The sequence below is a fragment of the Canis lupus genome, chromosome 12 (assembly GCF_048164855.1).
Source record: "Canis lupus baileyi chromosome 12, mCanLup2.hap1, whole genome shotgun sequence".
Classification (NCBI taxonomy): Eukaryota; Metazoa; Chordata; class Mammalia; order Carnivora; family Canidae; genus Canis; species Canis lupus.
The window spans coordinates 12,821,610-12,847,953 of NC_132849.1; the positions used below are offsets into that span (position 1 = coordinate 12,821,610).

Genomic DNA, 26,344 nt, shown 5'->3' on the forward strand with positions numbered 1-26,344 from the left:
TTGGTATCAGGTGAGGTCAGAGGGGCAGAAATGGCCAACTGTTGAGTGCTTTGTGGGCCATTGTAAGAATGCTTGCTGGCTCTTAGTGGGACACTTAAGCTTTGAGCAGTGGAATGATTTAACTTTATTGTTTTGAAACGGTCTTGCCATCTACAATGAGGAAAGATTAAAGGGGTGCAAAAATAGGATTAGGAGATAAGGCTGTTTTCAGTAATTTAGACAAGACAGTGATAGCTTAGACTAGAGTGCTAACATTGGAGATAGTAAGATGTGGTCATATTCTACACATATTTTGAAGTTGGATTTGATGCCTGAAACTGTGATGTATGGATTTGCATTTGTATGAGTTATATGAGGGGTATCACCAACACCAAGATTTTTGGCTTGTATGTTACTAAGAGTAAGTGGAAGGATAGGATTGAATTTACTGAAATGGAAAAGACTGTGGGAAGACATGGTTTGTTAGACATTTTTATGGAATTGGTATTTAAGTTTTGGCCATATTAAATTTGAAACCTTAAAATAATGTAAACAACTATTTTAATGATAAAATTAGATTAAGCATGATAGAAGTAAGGAAGATGGTAGTATAAATGTTGAATTTTCTTCACTGTCTAAAATTGATAAAACTGGGGTGCCTAGCTGGCTTGGTCAGTAGAGTATGTGATTCTTAATCTCAGGGTTATAAGTTTGAGTCCCACGTTGGGTGTAGCAATTACTTAAAAAATAAAATCTTTTTTTTTTTTTAATTTTAAATAAGTAAAGTTGATTAAACTATTTAGGCCTATGATTTTAAAGACATCCCATAGCCCTGCCCCCATCCTCACAGGAGAGAGTGTCCTCACATTTAGTGAGCCCTCTCAGATTTCTGTTCCATGAATTCTCATCATAGAGCAAGATGAAACATATACATTTGGAGTGAGTTTGCTTCTCCTGAGATGAGGGTCATAAGTAAACCTGCAGATTTTAAGACCGCACAATTCTGACTCTTTTTTCCTTATGTGGGATGAAGATGTGGTTGACTTGATTACAGTTTCTTCTAACAGATTATAAGAGGAAGCCCCAGGCCCCACCCTTCTTTACCACCATTTGCACTTCTTCATCATTACTTGCTTTAAATTTATGAGGGCTAACATTACCATGTTCTTTATCCCTATTTGTCACCCAAGAAAAGTCCCACATTTCCAGGTTTCCCCTCATCTGCCATAATTTAATTCCCATAGGCTCTGCATGTGATAGTTGTGTCTCTGCCACACTGTTCTCTGGGATTCATGGTTTGTCATCAGCAGGATCTCTTTATCCTCAATCTCTTTTTAAAATCCTTTTCTGTGCTTTCTCTGCTATAGTGGAAACAAAGCGGTAGGACACTGCTTCCCCTGCAGCCCTCTTCACTGGTGGCTATATTTTCTTTGATATTTCATGTATCACCAGACCTGGAGATGTATAGTCAGTCTCTTTGCTGTTTTTAGACCATTCTTTATCCTTCCTCCCTAAAAGTCTCCAAATTTTAATCTTACATCATCATTTCTATTCCTCATTGGTGCTGTCATAGAAAAATCCATGGGTCATTTGATTTCATCTCTTAAACAGTTCCTAACTCAGAGGCCACCTGTAGATAGTACTGTTGTCTTAATTCCTGGAGTTTTTTAATATACACAGACATGATCCTCCAGATACTCTAGTCTTTGTGTTTTTGAACTCCTTTCTAAAGTTTATGTCCTTTACATTACCAGTCACATCCATGATTGTACACTAGACATTGGCATTTCCAATAATTATATTTAATTTCAAGTGACCACATCTCTTCTCAGTCTAGCACATTCTACTTAGTATCAGACTTCCACAGTTTTTCACTACTCAGTGACTTTTAATCCATTGATAGTACTATTCTTTCACTTTACATCACTCTTCTGTGTCTTCACTTAACCCTTTTCCAGTTTAATTTCAGGCTAATCATTTTCACTCACTCACATTTAGCTTTGACTCCTGTATCCCACTTGGTCAAACTCTTGGTAAAACCACAATCTTGATTAAACCCACTTGCCTTCTGTCATGCTTTGGTTATGCAGCGGAACATCATGGGAGAAAAAATGCATGACACCAACCAATCTTACTCTCATTTCATGACCACTTACCTTAGGTAGATTCTTAATGTTACCTGTCAGTCATACTGTGCATTAACAGTGTTTCTTGTTAGCATTTCATCGTCCATCCCCACTTCCAGATACTGGGAATGCTTCCTACTTCATTGAGAAAACTGAAGAAATACAGAGAGAACTTCTGCAGACTTCCCCTGCCACATCTACTTGTCTACCAGTTATTCCCACCAGTATTTTAATATTCTGCTATTTTTTCTTCCGTCTTTAAAAATGAGAAGGTAAAACCTTTTCTTTAACCCACTTTCCCTTTGGGCAGTTGTCCCTGTTTCTCTTTGCAGGAAAATATTTTGAAAGGATTGCTTGTAATCTGCAGTCCCCTAATTTCTCCTGTCCCATTCTTTCTGTCAGTGTTTTATCAACATTGTTCTTTTCAAGGTCATCAATAGCCATTTCATTACTAAATCTAGAGGTCATTACTTGGTCATCATCTTAATACTTGACAGTTCAGCAACATTCGACATGGTTGATCATTCCCTTAATACATGTTATTTACTTGGCTACCAAGAGACCACATTCTTTTAGTTTTCCTCCTATCACACTAATTACTTCTCAGTTTCATTTGCTCATTTTCCTTCATCTCTTAATGTTGAATGTGCCAGGCATTACTTCATTATCTACAGCTACAGATTTATGGCTTTAAATACCATCCATATGTTGATGATGTCCAAATTTCTGTTTCTAGCTCAGTACTCTCTACTGAACTTTCAGATTTGTCTATTCTATAAACTGTAACATCTCTTCTTGAGTGTCTGCTTTTTCAAATATAATATATCCAAAATAGAACTGATCACTTCAAATCTTTTTCACTGGCAGACTTGCCCTATCTCAATTTTTGGCATTTGCATTTTTTCCATTGCATAAGCCGGAAATCTTGGCACTATCCTTGATTCCACAGTTTTCTCATACCCAAACTCAAACTTACCAGAACATCTTTTTGGCTCCCCCTTCAAAATATATCCCTGAATCTCACAATTCCTTACTACCTCATTGCTATTAGCTCCATTATTACGAGGCTGATCTCAGACACTATCATTTCTAGCCTGGATGACTGCAGTCCTCTCCTTAGTTATCCTTATGCTTGTCAGTGCTCTCCTTCAGTTCATTCTTAAGTACTAGAGCTCCCTGCTCAAAACCTTCAGTGGCTCTCCACTTTAGTCAGAGCTAAAAGTCCGATTCCTTACTGTGGCTTGTATGTTCATACATCTCCTACTACTCTCCTCCCTCACTCTTGTCTTTTGTTGTTTCTAAAACATGGCAAACATGCTGCTGTCTGCCTGTTTTCTGTATGTGAGACTCTTCTTGGTCCACTTGTTTGCATAGCTAACTTCCATATATCCATCAAGTCTCTGTTTGTCAGTGAGATCTACTCTGATCACTGTGTTTAAAATTGTAATTTGTCCCTTTACTCCTAATCCTCCTTATCCTGTTTTGGTTTTCTTTTTTTATATTGCACTTACCAGTTTCTAAACATGTTCTGTAATTTGCATCTTATTTTTTGTCTTTTTTCTCATTAGAATATAAACTTCATGAAGATAGGCATGTGTTTTATTCACAGTGTGCCAGGAGCTGGAACAGTATTTGACACACATTTAGACATCTCATCTATTCAACAAATACTTATTTAGATATAGGAATAAAAGAGGTGATAGACCTGCCTGAATATAGGAGTTGTCAGTTATATCTGTGTATTTTCATAGAAATTAATTTTTAATTATATAAATTGTTGAGGGCTGTGTCTTAATTGGAGACCCCCCCCCTTTTTTTTTTTTAACATTTAAGTAATTTCTACACCTAGTGTGGGGCTTGAACTCAAGACCCTGAGCTCAAGAGTTGTATGCTCTTCCAACTGGGTCAGCCAAGTGCCCTGTGGAGGCCCTAGCCTTTTCAGTTTTTTTTTGTTTTTTTTTTTAAGATTTTAATTATTCATGAGAGACAGAGACAGAGACAGTAGCAGGCTCCCTGATGCAGGGAGCCTGATGTGGGACTTGATCCCAGAACTCTGGGATCACTATCTGAGCCAAAGGCAGGTAGACGTTCAACCACTGAGCCACCCAGGCACCCCTCAATTGGAATGTTTAATCCCATTACATTTAATGTAATTATTGATATGGTTAAGTTTAAGTTTATCATTTAGTTTCATTTTTTATTTTCTGTGTTCTTTTTTTCCTGTCGTGTTTCAATGTAGTAAAACTTTTTGGTATTTCATTTTACATCCACTTTCAGCATTTTAAGCTCTAATTCTATTATTTTTTTTAAAACATTTTATTTATTCATTTGAGAGAGAGAAAGAGAGCAAGGGAGCATGAACGGTGGGGGGTGGGGCAGAGGGAAAGGGAAAAGCAGACTCCCCACTGAGCAGGGAGACAGACCAGGGACTCAATCATAGGACCCCAGAGATCATGATCCGAGCCAAAGACTGGTGATGCCTAACCATCTGAGCCATCCAGATACCCCTAGTTCTATTATTTTAATGACTGCTCCAGAGTTCATGATACCCAGCTTTAACTTAAAGCCTCCGTAAAGTATTGTACTGTTTCCTGCTTTATGAATGCAGTAACCTTACAAACAAAAGGATAATTCAGTTTATCAAACCCTTATCTTTTGTACTAATGCCATATCATTTATTTATACATACCTTATAAATCTTGCCTTACAATGCCTTCTTTAAAAAATTAGTTGACTTTGGGGTACTTGGGTGGTTCAGCCCAGGTCATGATCTCAGGGTTGTAAGATCAGCCCCACATCAGGCTGTATGCTGAGCATACAACCTGCTTGGTGTACTAGTATCTCTCTCCCTCTCCTTCTTCCCTTCCTCCTTCATATGCATGTTCTCTCTGTGTCTCCTCCACTGCCCCCCAAAAAAGGTATCTTTTAAGAAAATTATGAGAAGGAAAAGTGAAATCATAGGTTTTTATATTTTTCTGTTTATTATCATTGCTGTTTCTCTTTATATCTTCTCATTTATATGAGTTATACTATCTTTTATTATTTTCCCTTGCCCTGAAGAATATCCTTCAGCATTTCTTTTTCCGCAGGTCTGCCGCAGTTAATATTTCTAGTTTACATTCACCAGAAAATCCTGTTTAGAAGGATGTTTATACACTAGATATAGAATTCTAGATTGACATTTTTTTCTTTCAGCATTTTATAGCTGTCATTGCTTTGTATTCTGGCCTCCTTTGTTTTTAATGATGTCATCCATTTTATTCTTACCTAAATGTTGTGTGGTGCTTCTCTGGCTGTTTTCAAGATCCTCTTTTTCTGTGGTCTTTACCATTTGACCATTATGTTTTAAGCTATATATTTTATTTGGTTCATCCTACGAGTGGTTCACTCACCTTCTTTGCCTGTAAGTTTATCGCTTGCTTGCTTTCTCTCTCTCTCTCTCTCCCTCTTTCTTTCTTAAAGATTTTATTTATTTATTCATGAGAGACAGAGAGAGAGAGGGCAGAGACATAGGCAGAGAAGCAGGCTCCATGTGAGCCCGATGTGATACTGAGTCTCGGGACTCCAGGATTATGCCCTGAGCGAAAGGCAGACGCTTAACTGCTGAGCCACCCAGGTATCCCACTTTATCATTTTCATCAAATTTAGGAACTTGGCCGTTATTTCCTTAAAAAATTCACCCCCCCCAACCCCTTGCATTATTTCTGTCTTCTGAAACTTCAAGTATTGTTTTGTACTCTAGGCTTTGATCATTTTCCTTTAATCTATTCATTTTCAAACTTTATAATTTGAGATTTGTGTTTATTTGAATTAATCCTTCAGCCATTTCCCATTTACTACTGCCAAGCTCATCCTGTGAATTATTTCAATTATTGCACTTTGCTGGAATTTCCATTTCTCTTTTTATAGTTTAATTTCTCTGCTCAGATTTTCTCTTAGTTCACTCACTGAAAGATGTTTTCATGTAAATTTTGAATAGACAATAACCCATTTTAAATCCTTGCGTAAATACAACATCTGGACCATCTTGGTGTCAGTTTCTATTGAACTGTTTTTCTTTATTTTAAGTTATATTTTACTGTTGGTTTTTTTCTTTTTACTTTTTAAATTTTTAAAATTAAAAAAATTATTTTTTACTGTTTCTTTGATGCCTAGTGATTTTTAAATTGAGGTTTGGGATGTTGTGGATGTTACGTTATAGAAACTTTGGATTCTTTCCTGTGTAGACTGTTGGTTGTTATTCTGTCAGGGGGTTAAGTTACTGGCTGATCACCTTGATCTTGTATAAGCTTGGTTTCCTCTTTTTTAAGGGAGGGTCTATGGAAAGCCCAATGTATTTCCCAAGCCTCTCTAACTTGGTTGGACTCAATTTCTAAATTCTGTTTCTTGGAAGATCTTGCAAGGGCTTGGTTAGATTTTGTTAGGACAGGGTAGACATAGAATTTATTCTAAGTATATATATTTTTATTATTATTATTTATTATGAATAAATAAGCTTTAGAGTAGATGTTTTTCAGTCCTAGGTGTAGACCTACCTAGAAAGCTTTAAAAAAATATTAATGTCTTAGTCTTACTCCAGACCAGTTAAATAAGAATTTTAAATTACATTCTGGGTATCAAAATTTTTTACAGTATGTTACAAATACTGGTAAATCACCTCAGTTACTCATTGAAGGTTGATAACCTCTACTTTAGAAGAACCCTTTGCCAAACTCATTTTTTCTCTCTAAATTCTTGCAAAGTTCCAAGAAACTTTCAGATAATATCTAAGTTGCTGGTAAAAATGACATATAAATTAATATGTACTATCATTATTCTCAGGAAGCTAGATCCAGAGCTATGGTGACAAATCAAGATTTCCTGTCCTAAATATATTGTTTGCTTGCCTGCCTCCCTCCCTCCCACCCACCCTCCCTTCTAGTAGGCTCTCTGCCCACTGCGGGACTCAGGACCCTGATGTCAAGGGCTGAGCTGAGATCCAAGTCGAATGCTTAACCAACCGAGATACCCAGGTGCTCCCAAGTATATTGTTTTCATATGGTACATTTATTGTCAGAGTAAAAGCAGCTTGTTGCAGTATTCAGTATTCATTCAGCTCTTTTGTTCAGTAGATATTTGAGGGCTGACCATTGTACTAGATACCATGCTAGGTGATGACTATATAATAATAATAACTGAGACTGTTTTTGCTATCTTGGAGAGTTTTAGTCTATATGTGTCTTGAGATTGAATATATGGTTCAACTGTAGTTCACTTCAGTGATTAACTCTGAAATAGAGTTAATTCCTTTTGGTTTTGCTGAAAAAAAAAAAAAGTTGTTAACTTTAGTATTATAGTTTGTGTGCCTATCAGATTATCTTAGGAACTCATAGGTATCAGATTCACTTACCCAGCCGAATGATTATTTATGACTAGAAAGAGAAGAATTGGTTATCTCTAAGAGTTAGCTTGATGAGAGGAATATTAGGAGGGAAGATTTGAGAAAGAAACATATTTAGAATAATCAGTTATCCATTTGGCAAAGGGACAGGTCATTTGAGATGTGTGTTGGTAAAAATGTTAATTGGTAAATTATTACAAAAGTAAAAACTCTGTTGGTTGGTCATTTTCCTTTGCAGCTATGCAAACATGCCTTTGGTAACTTTATGATTCATCTATGATTTCTGCATGGCTGGTTCCTACCTTTGAGATCTCAGGAACCCTTTTCTCGGTTTCTAATCTAGAATTTTTTGCCACTTGTGTCTTCTCTATCACATAACTCTATTTAAAATTTTGTTTTCTCCTTAATTAGAATATAAGGAAAGGAAGAAGAAGACGAAGCTTTGTTTTTTTTTACTATGGTATCCTTACCCTTTAAATGCTTCTTGGCAAATAGAATTCATTGCATGTCATTAACGACTGCATTCTTTGAAAAAGTTTTAAAAACACAAGACTATATATATATATATATATATATATATATACACACACACACACATACACACACACAGAATATATATATATACACACACAGAGAATGTGTATATATATAGAGAATATATATATATAATATACAGAGAATGTATACATATATATATATAGAGAGAGAGAGAGAGAGAAAGAGAGAGAAGTACCTAAAAAGTACAGTGTAAGGAATGACTAAAATATCTTTGTAAATCTGAATTTTTGTTGTGTTTACAACCTTACTATTTCATAAATGGAACTGCTGGGTATTGCTTTTAGTTCTCTGCAAAGAATTTCTGAGACACTAAATGGCATCATGATTTAAGAAAGTTTGGGAACCTCTTGGCTATAGTTTATCCATTATTTTATATTTATTTATTTATTTTTAAAAGGTTTTATGTTTAAGTAATCTCTGTATCTGCTGCAGGGCTCAAACTCAGAACCCCAAGATCAAGGGTCATACACTCAACCAACTGAGCCATCCAGGCATCCATTATATATTATATTATATTATATTATATTATATTATATTATATTATATTATATTATATATTATCCATTGCCATATGGACAGTAACTTGGGTTGTTTCTACTCTGGGCTACTGTAAAAAATAGGAATATTTCTTCCCATCTCTAGTAATACACATTTTATTCTGTGTTTCTCTAGAATATGTATTTTGGACAGGAATTTTAAAAATTGTTGTTGTTTATTTTAAGTAGACTCCACACCCAACATGATGTTTGAACACATTACTCTGAGATCAAGAGTCATATGCTCTATTGACTGAGCCAGGTAGCCAGGTGTCCCTTTTGGATAGGAATTTTTTGGTTACATTTATTTTTGAGCTATAGACTCAGGTTTTCTGTATCTTCTTGCTTTAGTTTTGTAAAGTTACATTTTTCTGTAAATTAGTCCATTTTATCTAGATTTTCAAATTTCTTGATACAAGTTTTCATTGTTATCTTTTTAATGTCTTCAGGTCTGTAATAATGGTGACTTCTTTTTAATCCTTGATATCAGGTATTTGTGCCTTCTGTTTTTCTTGATCATCTTTTCTAGATTTATCAGTATTAGTCTTTTCAAAGACCCAACTTTTGGGTTATCTCCACTAAATTGTATTTTTTCCCCACATTATTTTGTATATTCATCTTAATTCTCCTTTCTTTATGTTATTATTATTATTGTTATTATTACTTATTTTCTTGAGAGAGAGTGATTGTGCATGAGCAGGGAGGGGGTGGGGAGGAGAAGCAGAGGGAGAGAGAGAGAGAATCTTAAGCAGACTCCACACCCAGCCCAGTGGAGCCTGACCCAGGGCTCAATCTCATGACCCTGATACCATGATCTGAGCGAAAATCAACAGTGTGACACTTAACCCACTGAACCACCCAGGTGGCCCACCTGTTCTATCTTTATTAGTCTGTATATATCTTTTTTTTCTTCTGGCCATTTTTAAGATTCTTTTTTTTTTTTTTCCCTATTGGCTTTAAGCAGTTTGGAAACTATATACTTTTGAGTAACTTTCATAATGTTTCTTGTACTTGGAGGATGTTGAGGTTCTTAAATCTGTAGGGTTATATTTTTTTTATCAAATTTGGAAAAGCCTACTCCATTATTATAATTTCTTCCAGGTTTTTTCCCTTTTTCCCCATTTGGAAATGCTAGTTATACATATTATATATTATTACATATTACAGTTGTCCCCAAACTCAATATTCTTCTATCTCTCCACTGCTGTTCCCCCAACCCCCATGTTTTATTTTTTTCCAAAATCCCATTGGGTTTGGATGGGATTAACAGTAGATTGGACATTATAGAAGAAAAGATAGGTAAATTTGAAGACAATATTAGAAAGCAATAGCCTGTTGTACTACTGAAGTCATGCACAATTGACCTATCAACTGATGTCACTGTGTGCCCTTTGAGATTTAAAGTTGGTTTTTATTCTCTGTTCTGTTTTTTTTTTAAAGATTTAGTTTAGTTTAGTTTTATTCTATTTTCTATCTGTCTATGTATCTATCTATGAATGAGGGACATAAAGAGAGAGGCAGAGGCATAGGCAGAGGGAGAAGCAGGCTCTCTGCAGGGAGCCTATGCGAGGGTCAGTCCTCATTCTGGATCCTTGGGATCGTGACCTGAGCCGAAGGCAGAAGCTCACTCACTGAGGCACCCAGGTGCCCCTCCCTGTTCTGGTGATGTGAGAATCCTAATGTCTTCCCCAGGCTTTCTTGAAATTTCCACCCTTTTTAGGTTTTCATAGTTGCTCAGAGTCCTACTCTGTGCAACTTTTTGTGAACTCTGAATGGCTTATTATCATTTCATATAGAGCTTTAAATAAGGAACATAACCTCATTTTAAATTTTTCTTAAAAACATGAGGTCTTCGTGCACAGTAGGACCTTTGTTATTGAAGTTTTGAAGTTTAACATTGTCATAATGCAAATCATGTAAAATTACTGCAAAAAATAGCAATGACAGCTAATTGTAAGCCATTACTATGTTCCAGTAAGCAAAGTACTATGCTTAATAAGTGCTTTGTGTGTTTTGACCAATTTAACTCTTGGACTAGTCCTATAAAATAAGTATTATATATTTGTCTGATTAACACACAGAGGGTTATCAAAATTATCCATCTGTTATTAGTGTGAAGCTGGTAATGGTATGTACATCATTAAATTTTTCTAAAGATTAAATAAGAGAATCCATGTAAGATACTTATCACAGCATCTGAAAACATAGTTCTCAAAAGATCCGTTGCTATCTATAGTTTAATAAATACCTAGATATAGTATGTTTGGGATTTTTTTCAAAGTAATCTTGAGGATAGAGCAGGAGGGGATATCCACAAACTTGGGTATAATAAATGCATACCTTTGAAAATGGATGATAGGTTCAGTAGAACTGAACCTTAAATATATAAAGTTTTATGTCATTTTTAAAATGGAGTACTGAATTTAAAAAGAAACTGTGAGGCGCCTGAGTGGCTCAGTCAGTTGAGTGTCTGACTCTTGGTTTCGGCTTAGGCCATTATCTTGGGTTTGTGAGATTGAGCCCTGCATTGGCTCTGCACTCAATGAGGAATCTGCTTGAGATTCTCTCCCTGTCTCCCTCTGCCTGTTGCCTCACACCTGCATGCACATATGCTTTCTCTCTCTCTCAAAATAACCAAAAAAAAAAAAAAAAAAAAAAAGAAAAAAGAAAAAAAAAAGATACTGAGTCAGAATTATTACATACTAGTTTTAAAAAATGTTTCCCTAGATACTCAGTTTGGTTATAAACTAAGATGATATATTTTCCTAGAAGTGCCAGAGTAAAATCTTACAATTGTTAAATGCTGACAATTACTAAATAATACTGTGATTACTTGGCAAGTAAAGTAGCATCCCTGTATAGCTCAGGATCTAGTAAGACTAAATGTGCATTCAAAAGTTACAGTTTCAAGTTACTAGATAATTCTTTCTCAGTCTTTTTAAAAAAATGGTCCTTATCTCTCAGTCTTTACTTAGAAGAACTGTGTTTTCAAAACTTTCTTAGCAAACTGCATTATTTTTCATTAATAAAAAATATATGATTATGATGTTGATGTCTGTTCCAAACTATATAACCAGTGGTATATATATTATACTGAGTTTCTACAATTCTAATCAAAATCACAGAAAGTCTTACCTAGCCTGCCTGTACTAATAAATCATGGACCTCTGTAATTTTTACCTACATGTTTTGAAATACTGAATATAGCTCATTGTGACTAGAAACCCTAGGTTAAGAATCACTTCTACTTCATATACAAGATTAACACCTAAGAAATGGCTCTTGTGTATTTACATAGTGATCAAAATTATAGTTAAAAGATTTATTTATTTATTTTGGAGAGAGAGAGAGAGAGAGCATGCATGCAGGGGGGAAGTGCTGAAGGAGGAGAGATTCTCAAGCAGATACCCCACTGAGTGCAGAGCCTGACTCAAGGCTCAATCGTAGGACCCTGAGATCATGACCTGAGCCAAAATCAAGTTGGGACACTTAACCAACTGAGCCACCCAGTACCCCTAATCAAAAATATACTTAATCCGTTTATTAATTATCCTTTTTCCTCCCCGTTTCTGAAGTATGTCAACTATAATTTTGATTTGAAGAAAATGCAGTGTTAGCTTATTCTGTTAGCTAGGAGAATCAGAAGTAGCTTGTAGCCAGAACTACTTCCATATTGCTTTTTTGTTGTTCAAAATCCAGGTAGTATTTTTCTTCTAATAATATAATTGTAATTAATCAAGTGAACAGAGACAAATCCGATTATCGCTTTTCATTCAATTCCTTAATGATTCATTGTTCGTTATTATCTGAATGCACCTTAAGAAAATGTGCAAGTCTTGTTAGCATCTGGTAATTCTCTACTTTTCTAGTTTTACTTTCTTTTCCTGAGCCTTAAAAATGACAGATAGTTTCAGAACTATTACTTCTATACACTCAGATTTTTTTTCCCCCGGTGGGAGAACTTACCTTCCTCTCAAATTCATCTTGAGCACTAACTTACTCATACTTAAACATTCAGCTCAGATGTCAACTCCTGTATAAGGGGAGGAAAGAACACATACTTAAATGTAGGTATATCATAATGTGTTTGCTTAATACTTGTTCATATGAATCAACAAGATATTTCTAGAAATAGGATTCTGAAACATTTATTTTGAGGTGAGAAGATAAATTTGTAAGGGTTAGATTTTCTGAATTACAGTTTTCTGAATTATGAGACTAGTTGAGCTTTCTACCAGGTGCCTTTCTATTACTGACATTACTGACATAACCAAACTGCATCAAAAGATCTTTCTCCCTCTCGGTCTCAAAGGTTAGGATGGTAATCTCCTATTTCTTCTTCATTTGTACAGATTTTACAAAGTAAAGTTTTATTTTGGACATAGAGAAATTGTGGTGCAGGGAATAAATCAAATATTCTTCAATGAAAGAATGAAATGAAACAAAAACAACAATCTTTGGGTTACCAATCTAACAATAGATAGTTTTTTGTTTTAAGGTTTTATTTATTTATTCATGAGAGACAGAGAGAGAGAGAGAGGCAGAGACACAGTCAGAGGGAGAAGCAGGCTCCATGCAGGGGAGCCCGATGTGGGACTCAATCCTGGGACTCCAGGATCACGCCCTGGGCTGAAGGCAGGCGCTAAACCACTGAGCCACCCAGGGATCCCCACAATAGATAGTTTTAATTAATTAATTAATTAATTTTGATAGTTTTAATTTAAAATTAAAATACCCACATCCGTTTTTGCTGTTTAATATCTTACACAAATTATAAAGTGCTAGACTTTACAGACAAGATTTTGGGTGTTTTGGTTTTTGCTTTAAAAATGAATTCTTAAAATTGTTGAGTGATCAATTTCATTATGTGTATTTTACTACAATTAAAAAAAAAAAAAACTTAAAGCAGCCCACAAAATAAAAACCTCACTTGCTGAATGTTCTCTATTACACCAGGCCTCATATTGCTGTACACTTTGCCTCCTACACTGCCTTTTTTTCCTTTACGTCTTGAACCTGAGCACGAAGCAAACTTTTCCTTCCTCGTACCGAACTTTCCTCAGTGTTCACAACTTTCATAGCCTTTTCTCCTATGTTTACCATAAGTGAGACCTTCACTGAAGACACAGACATCTAGGTGCTCATAGTCTTCCTCTTAACGTCAATTTCTGCCTTTACTTTAATAATTTTAGTACCCCCATAGACAATTGTAACTTTGTCAATATCTTGAACTCATTTCCAGTGTTCTCTTGATTGTGCCGTAGCTAGGCATCTAATTTTTAGGTCATACCCATGGACCTTACTTTAACTGGAGCCATGTAAACTCCCAAATAACCAAAGGTGCTGATCTGACAGAGTCCATTGTTCAAACTTATTTGTGCAGCTGTGCCAGCTAGTGTTATTTTCTGATTCCTTATCTGGGCTACTGTCATTGAGTTCTAGCTAGTCATCCTGTTCTCTCTTCTTCAGATATATTTTTTATATTTCTGACAATTTTCCTGGAACATAAATCAGATTATAACATCTTGGTTAGAACTTTTCAAGGGTTTCCCATTACTGAGAAGATAAAATCATTATACATTAGCATGGTATACCCAGCTCTTCACAGTCTGATTCGGGTTTTATTAATTATTATCTTATATTCTGACCTTTACATGGCTTTCTTTTGGCAAAATTGAAGTGTTTGTAGTTCCTGAAATATGCCTCTGTATTTAGCATACGAAAATACCATTCTGACTTCTCTGTGAAGCTTTCCTTGGTATTAAGGCTGGCTGGCTTATGCACTAGGTTCTTGTTGTGGATCATATATATATATACCTCCACTATACCTGTTACCTCACAGTATGGTATCATTTTGTATGTGTGCCTATTTATTACAAGAATATGAACAGTAATGGATTTTTCTTTTTACTCATGTGACCCTAGCATACAGAAGAAGCCCCACAATATTTGTTGACTTAATGAGTAATTTACACAAAGGAAATAAACCTAGGAAAGAAAACCATTCTACCTTCCTAGTAGCCAAAGAACTGTAGTCTCTACTATCAAGTCTAAATTTTCAGTACAATAATATTAGGAAATATTGACATACACTACTCATGTTGACAAAGTAATAATAAAACTGGTGTGGTGTTTGCGATTTTTAATTGCTATAATTCTTTTGGAAAAATTTGACTATATAGTATGGGGAGCTGAAAAATTGTTTCAAGTGGTGATTGTAAAGACAAGATAAAAGTCAGAGGTCAAATTGCACATACATTATGATTATACTTTTATTTTATGTGTATATATTTTAAAAGATTTTATTTATTTGAGGAGAGAGAAAGCAAGCAGGAGGCAGGGCAGGGAGAGGGAGATGCAGGCTCAATCCCAGGACTCTGGGAATTTACATTACAGTGGTAATAGTGGTTTTATGATGTTAAAACTATGGATAGTTTTCCCACTTTTGAAAATATTTTCTGTAATGTTATATTTTATGGCTTAAAATGTACACAACTTATTCTGATATTTGGATTTTTTAAAAAAATGTAATTCTGAATCAAAATTCTAATTTAAGAGCAGTTGAATGGTTTTTAAGTTAATTTTTTTGGTCTTGTAAGGGTTTCTCTGGCTCAGGCCAAAAGGGAAGGATTGATAGTTAAAAGTTGGTATTAAGGTAAGGTGTGTGAGGCCAACATAGCATGTTGATTATTTAAGTAAAGTCTTAAATTTGAGTCACGTAGCAATTTTTCACTTTTTAAGAATTTTAATAGTAGATTTTCTGTTTTAAATGTAGTATTTTTTTGTTTGTGTGTTTAAGGTATCAGTTTTTGGAAGAAGCTTTTCAAAACCAGAAAGGTGCAATTGAGAATCTATTGGCTAAGCTTCTTGAGAAAAAGAATTATGTTCATTTTGCTGCTACTCAGGTGCAGAATAGGTAAGTGTGTTGCCTTAAAACCATAATTTCACTTTAAGAATTTTTAAATACAGTAGGTCCAGTTTAAACTTTGTGTTCCTTTTATATTAAGCATATATAGAAAACATATTTTTGGAAGGGTAAATGCTCTAAGTTTGAGTTTGCATTATAATGTTTGTTAAATAAGATTTAATTCACCAGTATTTTGAATACTCTTTACATTTTTGGTTATTTTATAATCCGTAAAACTAGACTTTGTAAAAGCCTTAATTTTAACTGTGGAAAAAGCAATTAATACAGAGTTGAATTAGAAAATTTAACTTTGTGGAAGACATAGTATAGAGTGTGAAGAATGGTGGGCAAATATGTACCTTCCCGTCTGTAAAGTAAGAATTGAAAATACTATTTCTCTTAGTAGTAGTAGTATAAGATTTACGACTAGCGGTTTGTGTCACATATTAAAACCCTCAAGATTTTAGCTATTTATTATTTTTATCAATAATAGCATCAATATTTTAAAATTTTATTCAGGTTCATTTCTAAATGAACTAAATTTACTGATAAGGCAAGTTGAAATCAGTTCCATAAATGAATACATATTGTTAGGTGAATACATCCTTGTTAGGTGAAGACTTGGTGTAGAAAAATGAACACTTGGATCTGGCATAATTAAAATCTGTATATTCCTGGAGGTATGAGTAGAATCAATAAATATTTTTCAGTTTCACAAATATTGAGACTTAAAGTACTTCTAGAATGTTAAGATTAATTTATGATATTAAAAATGGCAATACTCAAATATTAAATAGATGAATGAAGAGTACATTAAATATTAGACTAAAAGGTGGTAGAACTTTCATCTTAAGTGATACCAAAAGAAAATAAAGGTTACTCTGAGGTAATATGTAACAATGCAGTTGACCCTTGAACAACATGGATTTGAACTGAGAGGGTCCACTTATATGCAGATTTGTTTTCAATAAATACAACATTTTCTTTTCTCTAACTTGATTGTAAGAATATATAATACATATAACACATAAAACATATTCATTGTTTATGTTACCAGTAAGGCTTCTAATCAGCAGTAGGCTATTAGCTAAGCTTTTGGGGAGTCAAAGGGTATACATGGATTTTTGACTGCATGGAGTTAGGAGTACCTAACCCTCCACTTTGCCCAAGGGTCAACTCTATATACTTTATATATGCTAATCATGGATGGTTAATTGTCATGAAAATGCCAGGATGTTTCAAAGTTACTGCTATGTTGGGTAATATTGGGGAGGGTAGCTATCTTTTCATAAATCACAGATGAATGTCCTTTTCAAGAAAAGGATAGTGAGTTCATTTATATGGCAGTCCCATATTTTTATACAGATATTTTGTATGTATGTTTCTGAATCTGTATAGAAGTAGAACAAGAAGTTCATGTGTTAATGCAGAGAGTTGGGGAGATTAATGATTTCATATCCAGGAATGTTTTTTTTTAAGTATTGAAATCTCCAGTAATACTTCCCTTTAGACACAGTGTGTAGACACAGTGTGTAGTGACCTCCTATCTCCATTATTTAATGTACATTGATTTGTTGTTCTTCACAATTGAATAGTACATGCTTGAATTTAATGAGAATCTGACTGTGGCTAACTCTTCTCTTTTCGCATGCTTACTGTTTCAGTCTTGGGCTGAATCATTTTAAGTTAGAGTCCTACATTATCAATAGTAATTAGCACTCTTATTTTTAAAAATACATCTTCCACTTACTTTAGTAAGGATAGAATTGAATAAAATTTTCAAGTAAGTGCCCAAACAAGCACTGATGTATAGACGAAGGAAAATTACATTATTATTACTCAGACTGTCTTAAAGTTACTCAAATTTGAATTGGGCAAATAAAAGACGTTTTAGAGATTGAAAGTGTGAGTAATGGTTTGTAAAGAAGTAGAATGTATAAAAGTTGAAGGCTAATTTCTTTGGTTGTTTAATATTATATGTATTTATATTGTTGTTTAATATTATATATGTTTATATTGGTGGGCTGCTCCCCTTCCCCCCCATAGGTATCAGCTATTTCATATCTGCAAACAAAACTTTCATCACCAAAATGGGAGCCTATACTTCTTCTAAAACACCTAACAACTCAACAAAATGAATTGAAGATGTTTTGGGAAGAACCTATGAAAGGGGGGCATGTATCAGAACCCACATTTGAGGTGGTTAAGTTATAAGTGAAAATAAATTCTAAGTTTAATTCCTATTATTTCAACAGATAATTACTGTTTGCAACATTATTCTTTTGCACATTATTCTTGAAAAGCATTAAGCAGATCCGATGCGCCAGATTTGACATTAGACAGCAATTATGGAGTCAGATGTTTATATATCACATTGATGTCATAGGAACTAAAGGAGATTGCCATCTAGACTACTAAACAGGCCTTTATGAACTTAATTTAATACTAAATATTTAATCTGTTCTTTGTATAAATAACTTGTTTCGACCAAATTGAGTGCTCAGATCTACCAAAACATAAGTTGTACATTTTGACAGAGGTTTTATTTTAATTATTCACTTAAGTGCCCAGTTGGATGAATTTCTGTAACAGTTGATTCAGAGACATAGGATAAGTTGATAACCTAATGATGCATTTCTCTTATTCAGGATAAAAGAAGTAAATGAGACTAACAAACGAGTAGAACAGGAAATTAAAGTGGCCATTTTCACCCTTATCAATGAAATTAATAAGAAAGGAAAATCTCTCTTACAGCAGCTAGAGGTATGGTTCAAAGCCAAAATAAAAACAAAGACTGCTTCTCTTGCGCTTTAGCTGTTTTAATGTTTATTGAAAGCTCTTTTAGATTGGTTGGGTGGGGGCATGGAAGTAAAGAAAATTAAAAACATTTAAAAATTTTCATTTCCTATTAGAAAATAGAGCTTTATTGAGTTAATTTGCAGCCCAATTTAATAATAACTGATTCTAGCTGTATAAATGAGAAGATAGTGTTGTCCTTTTAGAAATGAAAGAATTATTTCTAAAGTGTGATACAAAACCAAGACAAAGCCAACCTGCTACATCCTCCCCAGCCCCTAAGATAGGGCCTCAATTTAACTTTTACACGTGAATGTATATTGGGAGTCAGCTTGAGTCATTTGTGTGTTTCATTTAAAAAATATTCCATAGTTTTGCTTAAAATGCTGCACATTTCAAAATTTATAAACTTTAAAATCACAGATAATTTTGTTGTTGTATTGTTTTTGTGTTGCATAATTTGAGATTAATATGTAGATATAAATTTTTAGATAAGAATCCAGTTAATTTGTGAAATCCAAATTAAGTTTGAAACTACTGACCACAGTTCATTGGTTTTCCAAATTTGGTGCTCTTTAATAGGCTCAGATAATATGGGGCTGTATTTTCTGCACCACTAAATGGTAGCAATTTAAACTGTGTATTTGATTTTTTTAACTTCCATTACTATTAACCTCAGATTTTCCACAGTAGTTATTTTTTTCTGCTCCATTCCTTTATAGAACATTGTGTGTAAATACTAGACACATAGTTACACACAAATGAAAGAAATTCTGTTGGCAGTGTTATTTCTGAATTTTGTTTTTTTGAAAAATATCTTTTTATTAAAACTCAGTTGTGAGATGAAAGTACTCTCACACATAAAGTTAGAGATCCCTTTTCTGTTGTACATCCAATCAGTGTATATAACTCTTAATAGATTTTTGTTTTTAAAAGGACTGTGTAAATGGAGAGCACCGGAGCAGCAACTATTTTTGATAACCTTTTACCTTACTGCAAATACATTTTAACTATAGGTGTAAAATAATGTTCTTAAACCATGTCAAGAACTTTTGAGTGAAAAGATGCCTCTTAATACTAAAATATACAAAAATACCAAATGGTAAATCTGCCACATACTCCTAATATGCTGAATTTAAACAGTAGATGTTTTCTAGTATAATACATTCTTAAACTTCGTAAAATAGAGATTTATTTTCCTAAGCTTTGTGAAAGGGATGATTTCTAGGAAAGTTGTGAATCAGCTTCTATCAGTTGAATACTTTTATCCCTTGTTTTACATTACAAAATGAGCAACTTGTTTTCTTAGGGAAAAAAATTGTCCAGTAAATCAAGTTGAGGCATTAAGAAAATGGTTAAGTACCAACTATAGTTACGTTGTTTGGTGTACCTAATGTCGAAGTGTGTATAGAACATCATCTATCGCTTCTGGGAATTTAAGTTCCCAGGTAGTTTATTTTTCCTTTGCAGCATTTCTCCCCCCACCCATTGGTCCTTCAGCTCTTACTTACTTTCTTGTTCTTTATGAACTTTTGTCTTTTCAAAACTTTCCCTAACTGTACTCTTAGAGTGTTGGAATTTACCTTTCTCATTTTGTCTTAAGTATTTAAAGGAATAGATTTTAACTTTAGCCTCATGCTACACCAGTAGGTGGCAGTGGTAACACAAAATTTTCTTTGGTCTGAAACGAATATATCAAATTTCTAAATGTCAGCTCATTGTGTCATAGATTCTGTATGTTGGATCAGCCTAATAGATACTATTTTTAACAAAGACATTTTATCTTCTGAAGGAAAAGAGAGAACATCAACTAACAATTTCTGTATATGGAATATCCCTTGTTAGCTTTGAGAATGAAGTTTTAGTTCCGCTTTTGTTAGTGACTTTTCTTTTGATCAGAAGCTCATTAAATAATGAAGTGCTTGTCAACTTATCCTAATTTTAAAAAATAATGTAGGAATTTGTTCATTTATAATAAGAATCGTGAGTTGAAATTTTCATATAGAATTCTTCACTGAACTCTTGTTCTGTTTCAGAATGTTACAAAAGAAAGACAGATGAAGTTACTACAGCAACAGAATGACATCACAGGCCTTTCCCGACAGGTGAAACATGTTATGAACTTTACAAACTGGGCAATTGCGAGTGGCAGCAGCACAGCACTACTGTACAGCAAGCGACTGGTGAGACACATAGTATATTTATGGTTTTAAATTGACTTGACATTAATATACTTATATTCAGTTAACTGCACTTTTTTAAAGTATAGATTTTGTAGTTTTGCATATGTAATCACCACTATGTTAAGATACAGAAAATTTCCATCACCCACAAAAGCTTCCTTGTTCCCTTTACTCCTGACCCTAGGCAACCATTAGTCTGATTTCTTTTATTTTCTAGAATCTCATATGAATGGAACCAGACAGTATTTATTTTCCTGAAAATACCTGGTATCATAATGCAGTTTATCACCAGAAATATCAGAAGTTCAAGCATGTGCATTTGATTGCTGATATAGATAGTCTTTTAATCGTGTATTGTCTCATCTGAGATTGACATTGTGGGGCTTGATGAGCTTTTAATGTCTTTATCATGTGTGATTTCTCAAGTGATACTTAAATTTTTAAGACTAATGTGAATTTTTTCCTTTAAGATTACTTTTCAATTGCGCCATATTTTGAAAGCACGGTGTGATCCTGTGCCTGCTGCTAATGGAGCAATTCGTTTCCATTGTGATCCCACCTTCTGGGCAAAGAATGTAGTCAATTTAGGTGAGAAATAATTAGTTTCATGAATATAACTGGGAACACTGAATTAGGAGAAAGTATCTAAAGCAAAGCTTAGATACTTAAAATTTAAATTCACTCTTACATGTAAACTTCTTGGAAAATATGTTCCTCATCGGAAACTCACTTGAGCTGTGTTCATAACATCTTTAAGAATGTTGAAAGTCTACTAATTTTAGATTTAAAAAATGTTTATCATTGCTAACTACCCCCCCATCTTTTAAAATTGATAATGACTGTTTCATGTCGAAAAGTTAGCAAATGGGCCTTTATTCTCTTGAAAGAGTTTATTAGATGCTTAGTAATTTGTATATTAGTTATACTAATTATCCACTGGAGGAGGACCTACGGGATGCTGATGTGTCTGAAAGTCAAATACTGAGGAATGTTTGAAAGCTAAGACTAGCTCTTTTCCACACGAAAGAGGAATGGACTTTACTCTGTTGCTCCTCAGTGTGGACCTGTGGACCACAGGTGAAAGTTACAGGGAGTCAAACAGCTCAATTTAAAACAAAGACCAAAAACTTCCCAATGATTAGAACTGTCTACACATTGAGTAAAGTCACTTTCAAAATAGTCAAGTCCTCACCATTGGAAGTTGTAAAAGCAGAGGTGGATAGATTTCTGTAAAAAAATAATTTTTGTGTATTTTAAAATTTTACTATAGCCTTAGATCAGGCATTAGCAAACTGTTTTTGTATGGCATGGCAGCTAAGTTTTTTGTTTTTGTTTTTTTTTTTTTACATTTTAAAGAGTTATAAAAACAAATGAAAAAAAAAAAAAGAATATGTGACAGATCTTATGTAGCCTACAAAGCCTAAATTATCTGACTCATCAAAGGAAATGTTTGCCAATTCTGCCTTACATCAGACCTTCCTAAAATTTGTTTTCTATTCCTAGAAAACAAGAGCTCTGTGAGAGGCAAGGAAAATTGTCATTCTAGGGACATAAGTGGTTAAAACATTCCACGTTTCCACAGAAGACAGTTCTGGAGCAGTGTCATGCTCTCCCCTGCAGATTTTGGCAATTCAAAGGCAATGGCATCAGCATTAGCAATCTTAGGTTTCCTTGAATCTAGGAGAATGGATTTTGACTGACTAGATGGGCCTCTTCTGATAATATCTCTTTCATATCTTTAATTTTTTATGCATTTGTGTAAATAAAGAATAAGGGCAGGCGATATATTATTCTGAATAATCAAAAGTCAATTATTTGGCTTTGGACTGTTTCTGATCTTCATTATCTTTAAACCTAGCTTCTATCTCTGCTGAACTGTCAAAAGCTTTGAGTGCTGATAATTGTCAAAGGAAAGAGGAAAAGATAGTGACTAATCCACAAAGTAGATAATTTAATCGTTTATATGCAAATTATTCTCATTTTTTAAATCCTTCAGGTAATCTAGTAATAGAGAGTAAGCCAGCTCCTGGTTATACTCCTAATGTTGTAGTTGGGCAAGTTCCTCCAGGGACAAACCACATTAGTAAAACCCCTGGACAGATTAACTTAGCACAGCTTCGACTCCAGCACATGCAACAACAAGTATATGCACAGAAACATCAACAGTTGCAGCAGATGAGGATGCAGCAACCACCTGCACCTGTATCAACAACAACAACAACAACACAGCAGCACCCTAGACAAGCAGCCCCGCAGATGTTACAGCAACAGGTGAGTATTATATCATGCATGACATTATTGATAAAGATTATGAAGGCCTCAAGATTATACTTCTGTCCTGTACGGATGAATTTACACATTTCAAAGTTACTAGCAAGGACAAAGCTCAAATGTTAGAGTTTAAATGTTTCCTCTGGGTTTGGCAGGGATTTGGGGGAGATGGGAGGAAGGGCATTAAATACTTACATGGGAAACAAACTTGACTCTGTACTTACTATAGAGGAGCACAAATTTTTATCATATTTTTTGTTTTCCACATGTGGTTTTGGGCCAGAGAACTAGATAGTTTTTGCCTAAGATCTGGTAAGTTCTTATTTATTTAAGACAGTGATAGCGGGGAGGGTGAGAGGGAATCTGGAGTAGATTCAGTGCTGAGCACGGAGCCCCCCCCCCCCCCCCACGGGGCTTGATCCCATGACCCTGAGATCACAACCTTAGCCTCTTAGAAATTGGGAGTCGGACGCTTAACTGACTGAACCACGCAGGCACCTTGATCTGATAAGTTCTTCAGGCATTTGCTCAAATCATTTCCATCCCTGTATCTTTCCTGATCTCCCCTTCCCCATCCAAATCAAAACCATTAATCCAGGTTTGGATAAATTAATGTTAATAAGTCTTACACACACACCCCCCAAGAGAAAGAGATTGAGGCTAGAAATGGGGGAGAATGTAACTTAGACTTTTTACTTTATGCCCTTCTGTCCTAAATTTTACCATAATATTTTATAATTGAAAGATAAGTTGATAAAAAATATTATTACGTAAATGCAATTTCTACCTTTTTTAGCCTCCAAGATTGATCAGTGTGCAAACAATGCAAAGAGGCAACATGAACTGTGGAGCTTTCCAAGCCCATCAGATGAGATTGGCTCAGAATGCTGCCCGAATACCAGGGATACCCAGGCACAGCGGCCCTCAGTATTCCATGATGCAGCCACATCTCCAAAGACAAGTATGCCTAGAGTTACATTTGTAAGAATCATACAATTTTAAAACTAAAAGACATCATTTTTCTTAATCAGGTGGGGGGATGTATGGCCATTAATACCTTTGAGAATTTGATTAATGCTGTGTATTTTCTTGTCCCAGAAAAATACATATACACATGAATTCAATTTTAAGAGCTTCTTTAATGGCATTCCACTCATTATATACTATGCGTTAAGAACCTCTGCTCTAATACAGCCAGTTCATTTTACAGAAGTAAAAAACAGAGGAGCTTGTTATTTATTCATGATCACAAGAGGTAATGGTAAAGTCAAGTTTAGAACCTTTGTTTCCTGAAATTATTCCTATCTTTTAATGCAGTGTTTGGAGCTAATCTATAAAAAAGGGCTTTGAAAACAATAGAGCTATGCTCTGTGTAATTTATTTATTTTTTGCTTCTCTCTGCTTATTTTTCTTTTAAGAATATAGATATGCCTACTCTTAAAAATAAGTGTATTTAGAAACACGTTTTCTAATTTTTGCCTAACAGTAGGTTATATTAAACAGGAGTTAGGATTATAAAATCAGGCTACTTTTACATGTGGTTTCTAGTTATAAAATAATAAGTTTCATTTCATAACCATTACAGTGATGTTTCTCAAAGTGTGCTTTAATGACCATCAGAATGACTATTGGGGGGGGGGGTCCTTGTCAGAAATAGGTTCTGAGCCTTATTCACTGAATCAGGATTTCTAGGAGCAAAATACTCAGAAATATGTAAACTTCTACTAACTCAGATCAATCAGCACACTAAAGTTGGATAAGCAGTCCCAGAGCAGTGGTCCTTCAACTTTTAGACCCAAGTACCTCTGGAAAGACTTTTGAAAACTAGGCATTCCTTTACATTTAAAATTGACATTTAAAAGTTCTATTATAAGTTTAAGTGGTTGCTGAGGACATAATTTCTGGCATATTGTAAATATTAACATTATAAAGTAAAATCCTTACATCATTCTTGTACACGAATCCACTAGAATCCCAGATACCATAGCAAGCTCTTTTTTGAAAATCAGTTTTATTCTCTCTTTTCTCCATGGATTTGAATTACTCTTCTACTTTCTCTACAGAAATTTAATATAGTTACATTTAAAAAAAATAATAATATAGTTACATTTGATAGACTCACAGATCAGTTAGTTGCAGTTTTCTGCAGGAAAAATGTCTCTCAATTTAAAAATTGTTAAACTTCCAGTGACAATAAGACTGTTGTTATTAAGCTTAAAAAGATTTTTGGGACTGAATTTTCATTACAATAATTCATATACAATTGTTTAAATAGCAGAAATATATTTACATGGTTTAAGAGTATTAGGAAACATAAAAAAAGTAAAATTCTTTTAGATACACATTTCTTTATGAGATATATGGAGCCTTTTCCCCCTTTGTATTCATTTATATATATTTGTATGTCTGTTACTTACTACTGGAGTAAATGAGAGTTCAACATCAATTTTTATTACTGTTTTTTTCCTGGTTTTTGTTTTCTCATGATGCTCAGGAAACTTGTTCACAAAAACATGTATCTGGGAATTAAAAGAATTTTCTCATTTTCCTCCATTATTTGAACTTTTGTAGATTATAAACTGAAACTCAAAATGAGATAATCAATACTACTTTTAAATCTTTTTTATGATTTGATAGTTTCTTCATATCAGAACCCACTCAGGGATTTGTTACCAGGTTTTTGAGCTGAGCACTTTTTCATCAACTTGAAACTCATACCTTTGCTTGTCATTCTGAGAGTATTTTCTGCCTCTGGGCAGGATGCTAGATAAGATTAGGAATGGGTCAGAGGTATACTGTTTTGGGGCTGGGGGTTGAAAGGCAATTGTGAAAGAAGTAGAAGAGGAGAATCCGTAGTGTAGACTCTGGCACATTCCTAGGGAAATCGTATTTTCTTTAGAAAAAAAATACATAATGAAGGTTGAAGATCTGGACATTAATTTCCTTAAAGATACATACCCATGTACCCATTAGTATGTGGAAAGCCCTCAAATATTAACAGGGGTTTAAATAAAATTTAAAATATATGTATATATTACCAAGGGGCAGGTATACCTTGGAAGAGTGCAAAAGCTCCAGAATCAGATGTTAGGGCTCCTGCAGAAATCATTGGATGTTAGAATTTTACACGTTTAAATTTCTAATTTTTTTATATGTGTGTAATTTGTTTCCCAAAGATTTTTGCCTATGTTATCTTAAAGGTGATTCTCCTAACAGTCCCTCACAATGAAGCAAGTGAGGTATTATCCACATTTCTAAATTACTGAGATTATGGATTTGCCCAAAGTCACAGAGTATTACAGTTAGGAATTGATGTCGTATTTCTGTTTGTACATTTTTTGTTTTTTTTCTACCATATCAGTTATATAGTGCATAACTACACGATCTTTTTTCGCAGTTATTTGTGTTTTTAAAAATACAAAAGGGCCAAAGAGGAATATAGATAGAGCAGAGGTTTTACTGGTCTGTTGTTTGAAAACTTTAGGGGCTTCCAGATCATCTATTTATACACATCTTTGTTCTGAAATAACATCATATCACCAGGGTGACAGGTTGAAAATTATTGGCAAGTCTACCTTTTTCTAAATACTACACAGAAATGAGTAGGA

General features: G+C 34.3%; 1 protein-coding gene across 2 annotated transcripts in view; it reads left to right on the top strand.

The window, feature by feature from the left end:
- Positions 1-26,344, top strand: part of TRIM33 (tripartite motif containing 33) — a 116,807-nt gene that overhangs the window by 64,152 nt on the left and 26,311 nt on the right. For both annotated transcript variants that reach the window (XM_072769703.1, XM_072769704.1), the window contains exons 5-10: positions 15,379-15,495; positions 18,135-18,249; positions 20,319-20,465; positions 20,936-21,053; positions 22,462-22,736; positions 23,533-23,697. In XM_072769703.1, coding sequence (XP_072625804.1) covers positions 15,379-15,495; positions 18,135-18,249; positions 20,319-20,465; positions 20,936-21,053; positions 22,462-22,736; positions 23,533-23,697 — 937 coding nt within the window. The remainder of the gene's footprint in view (positions 1-15,378; positions 15,496-18,134; positions 18,250-20,318; positions 20,466-20,935; positions 21,054-22,461; positions 22,737-23,532; positions 23,698-26,344) is intronic.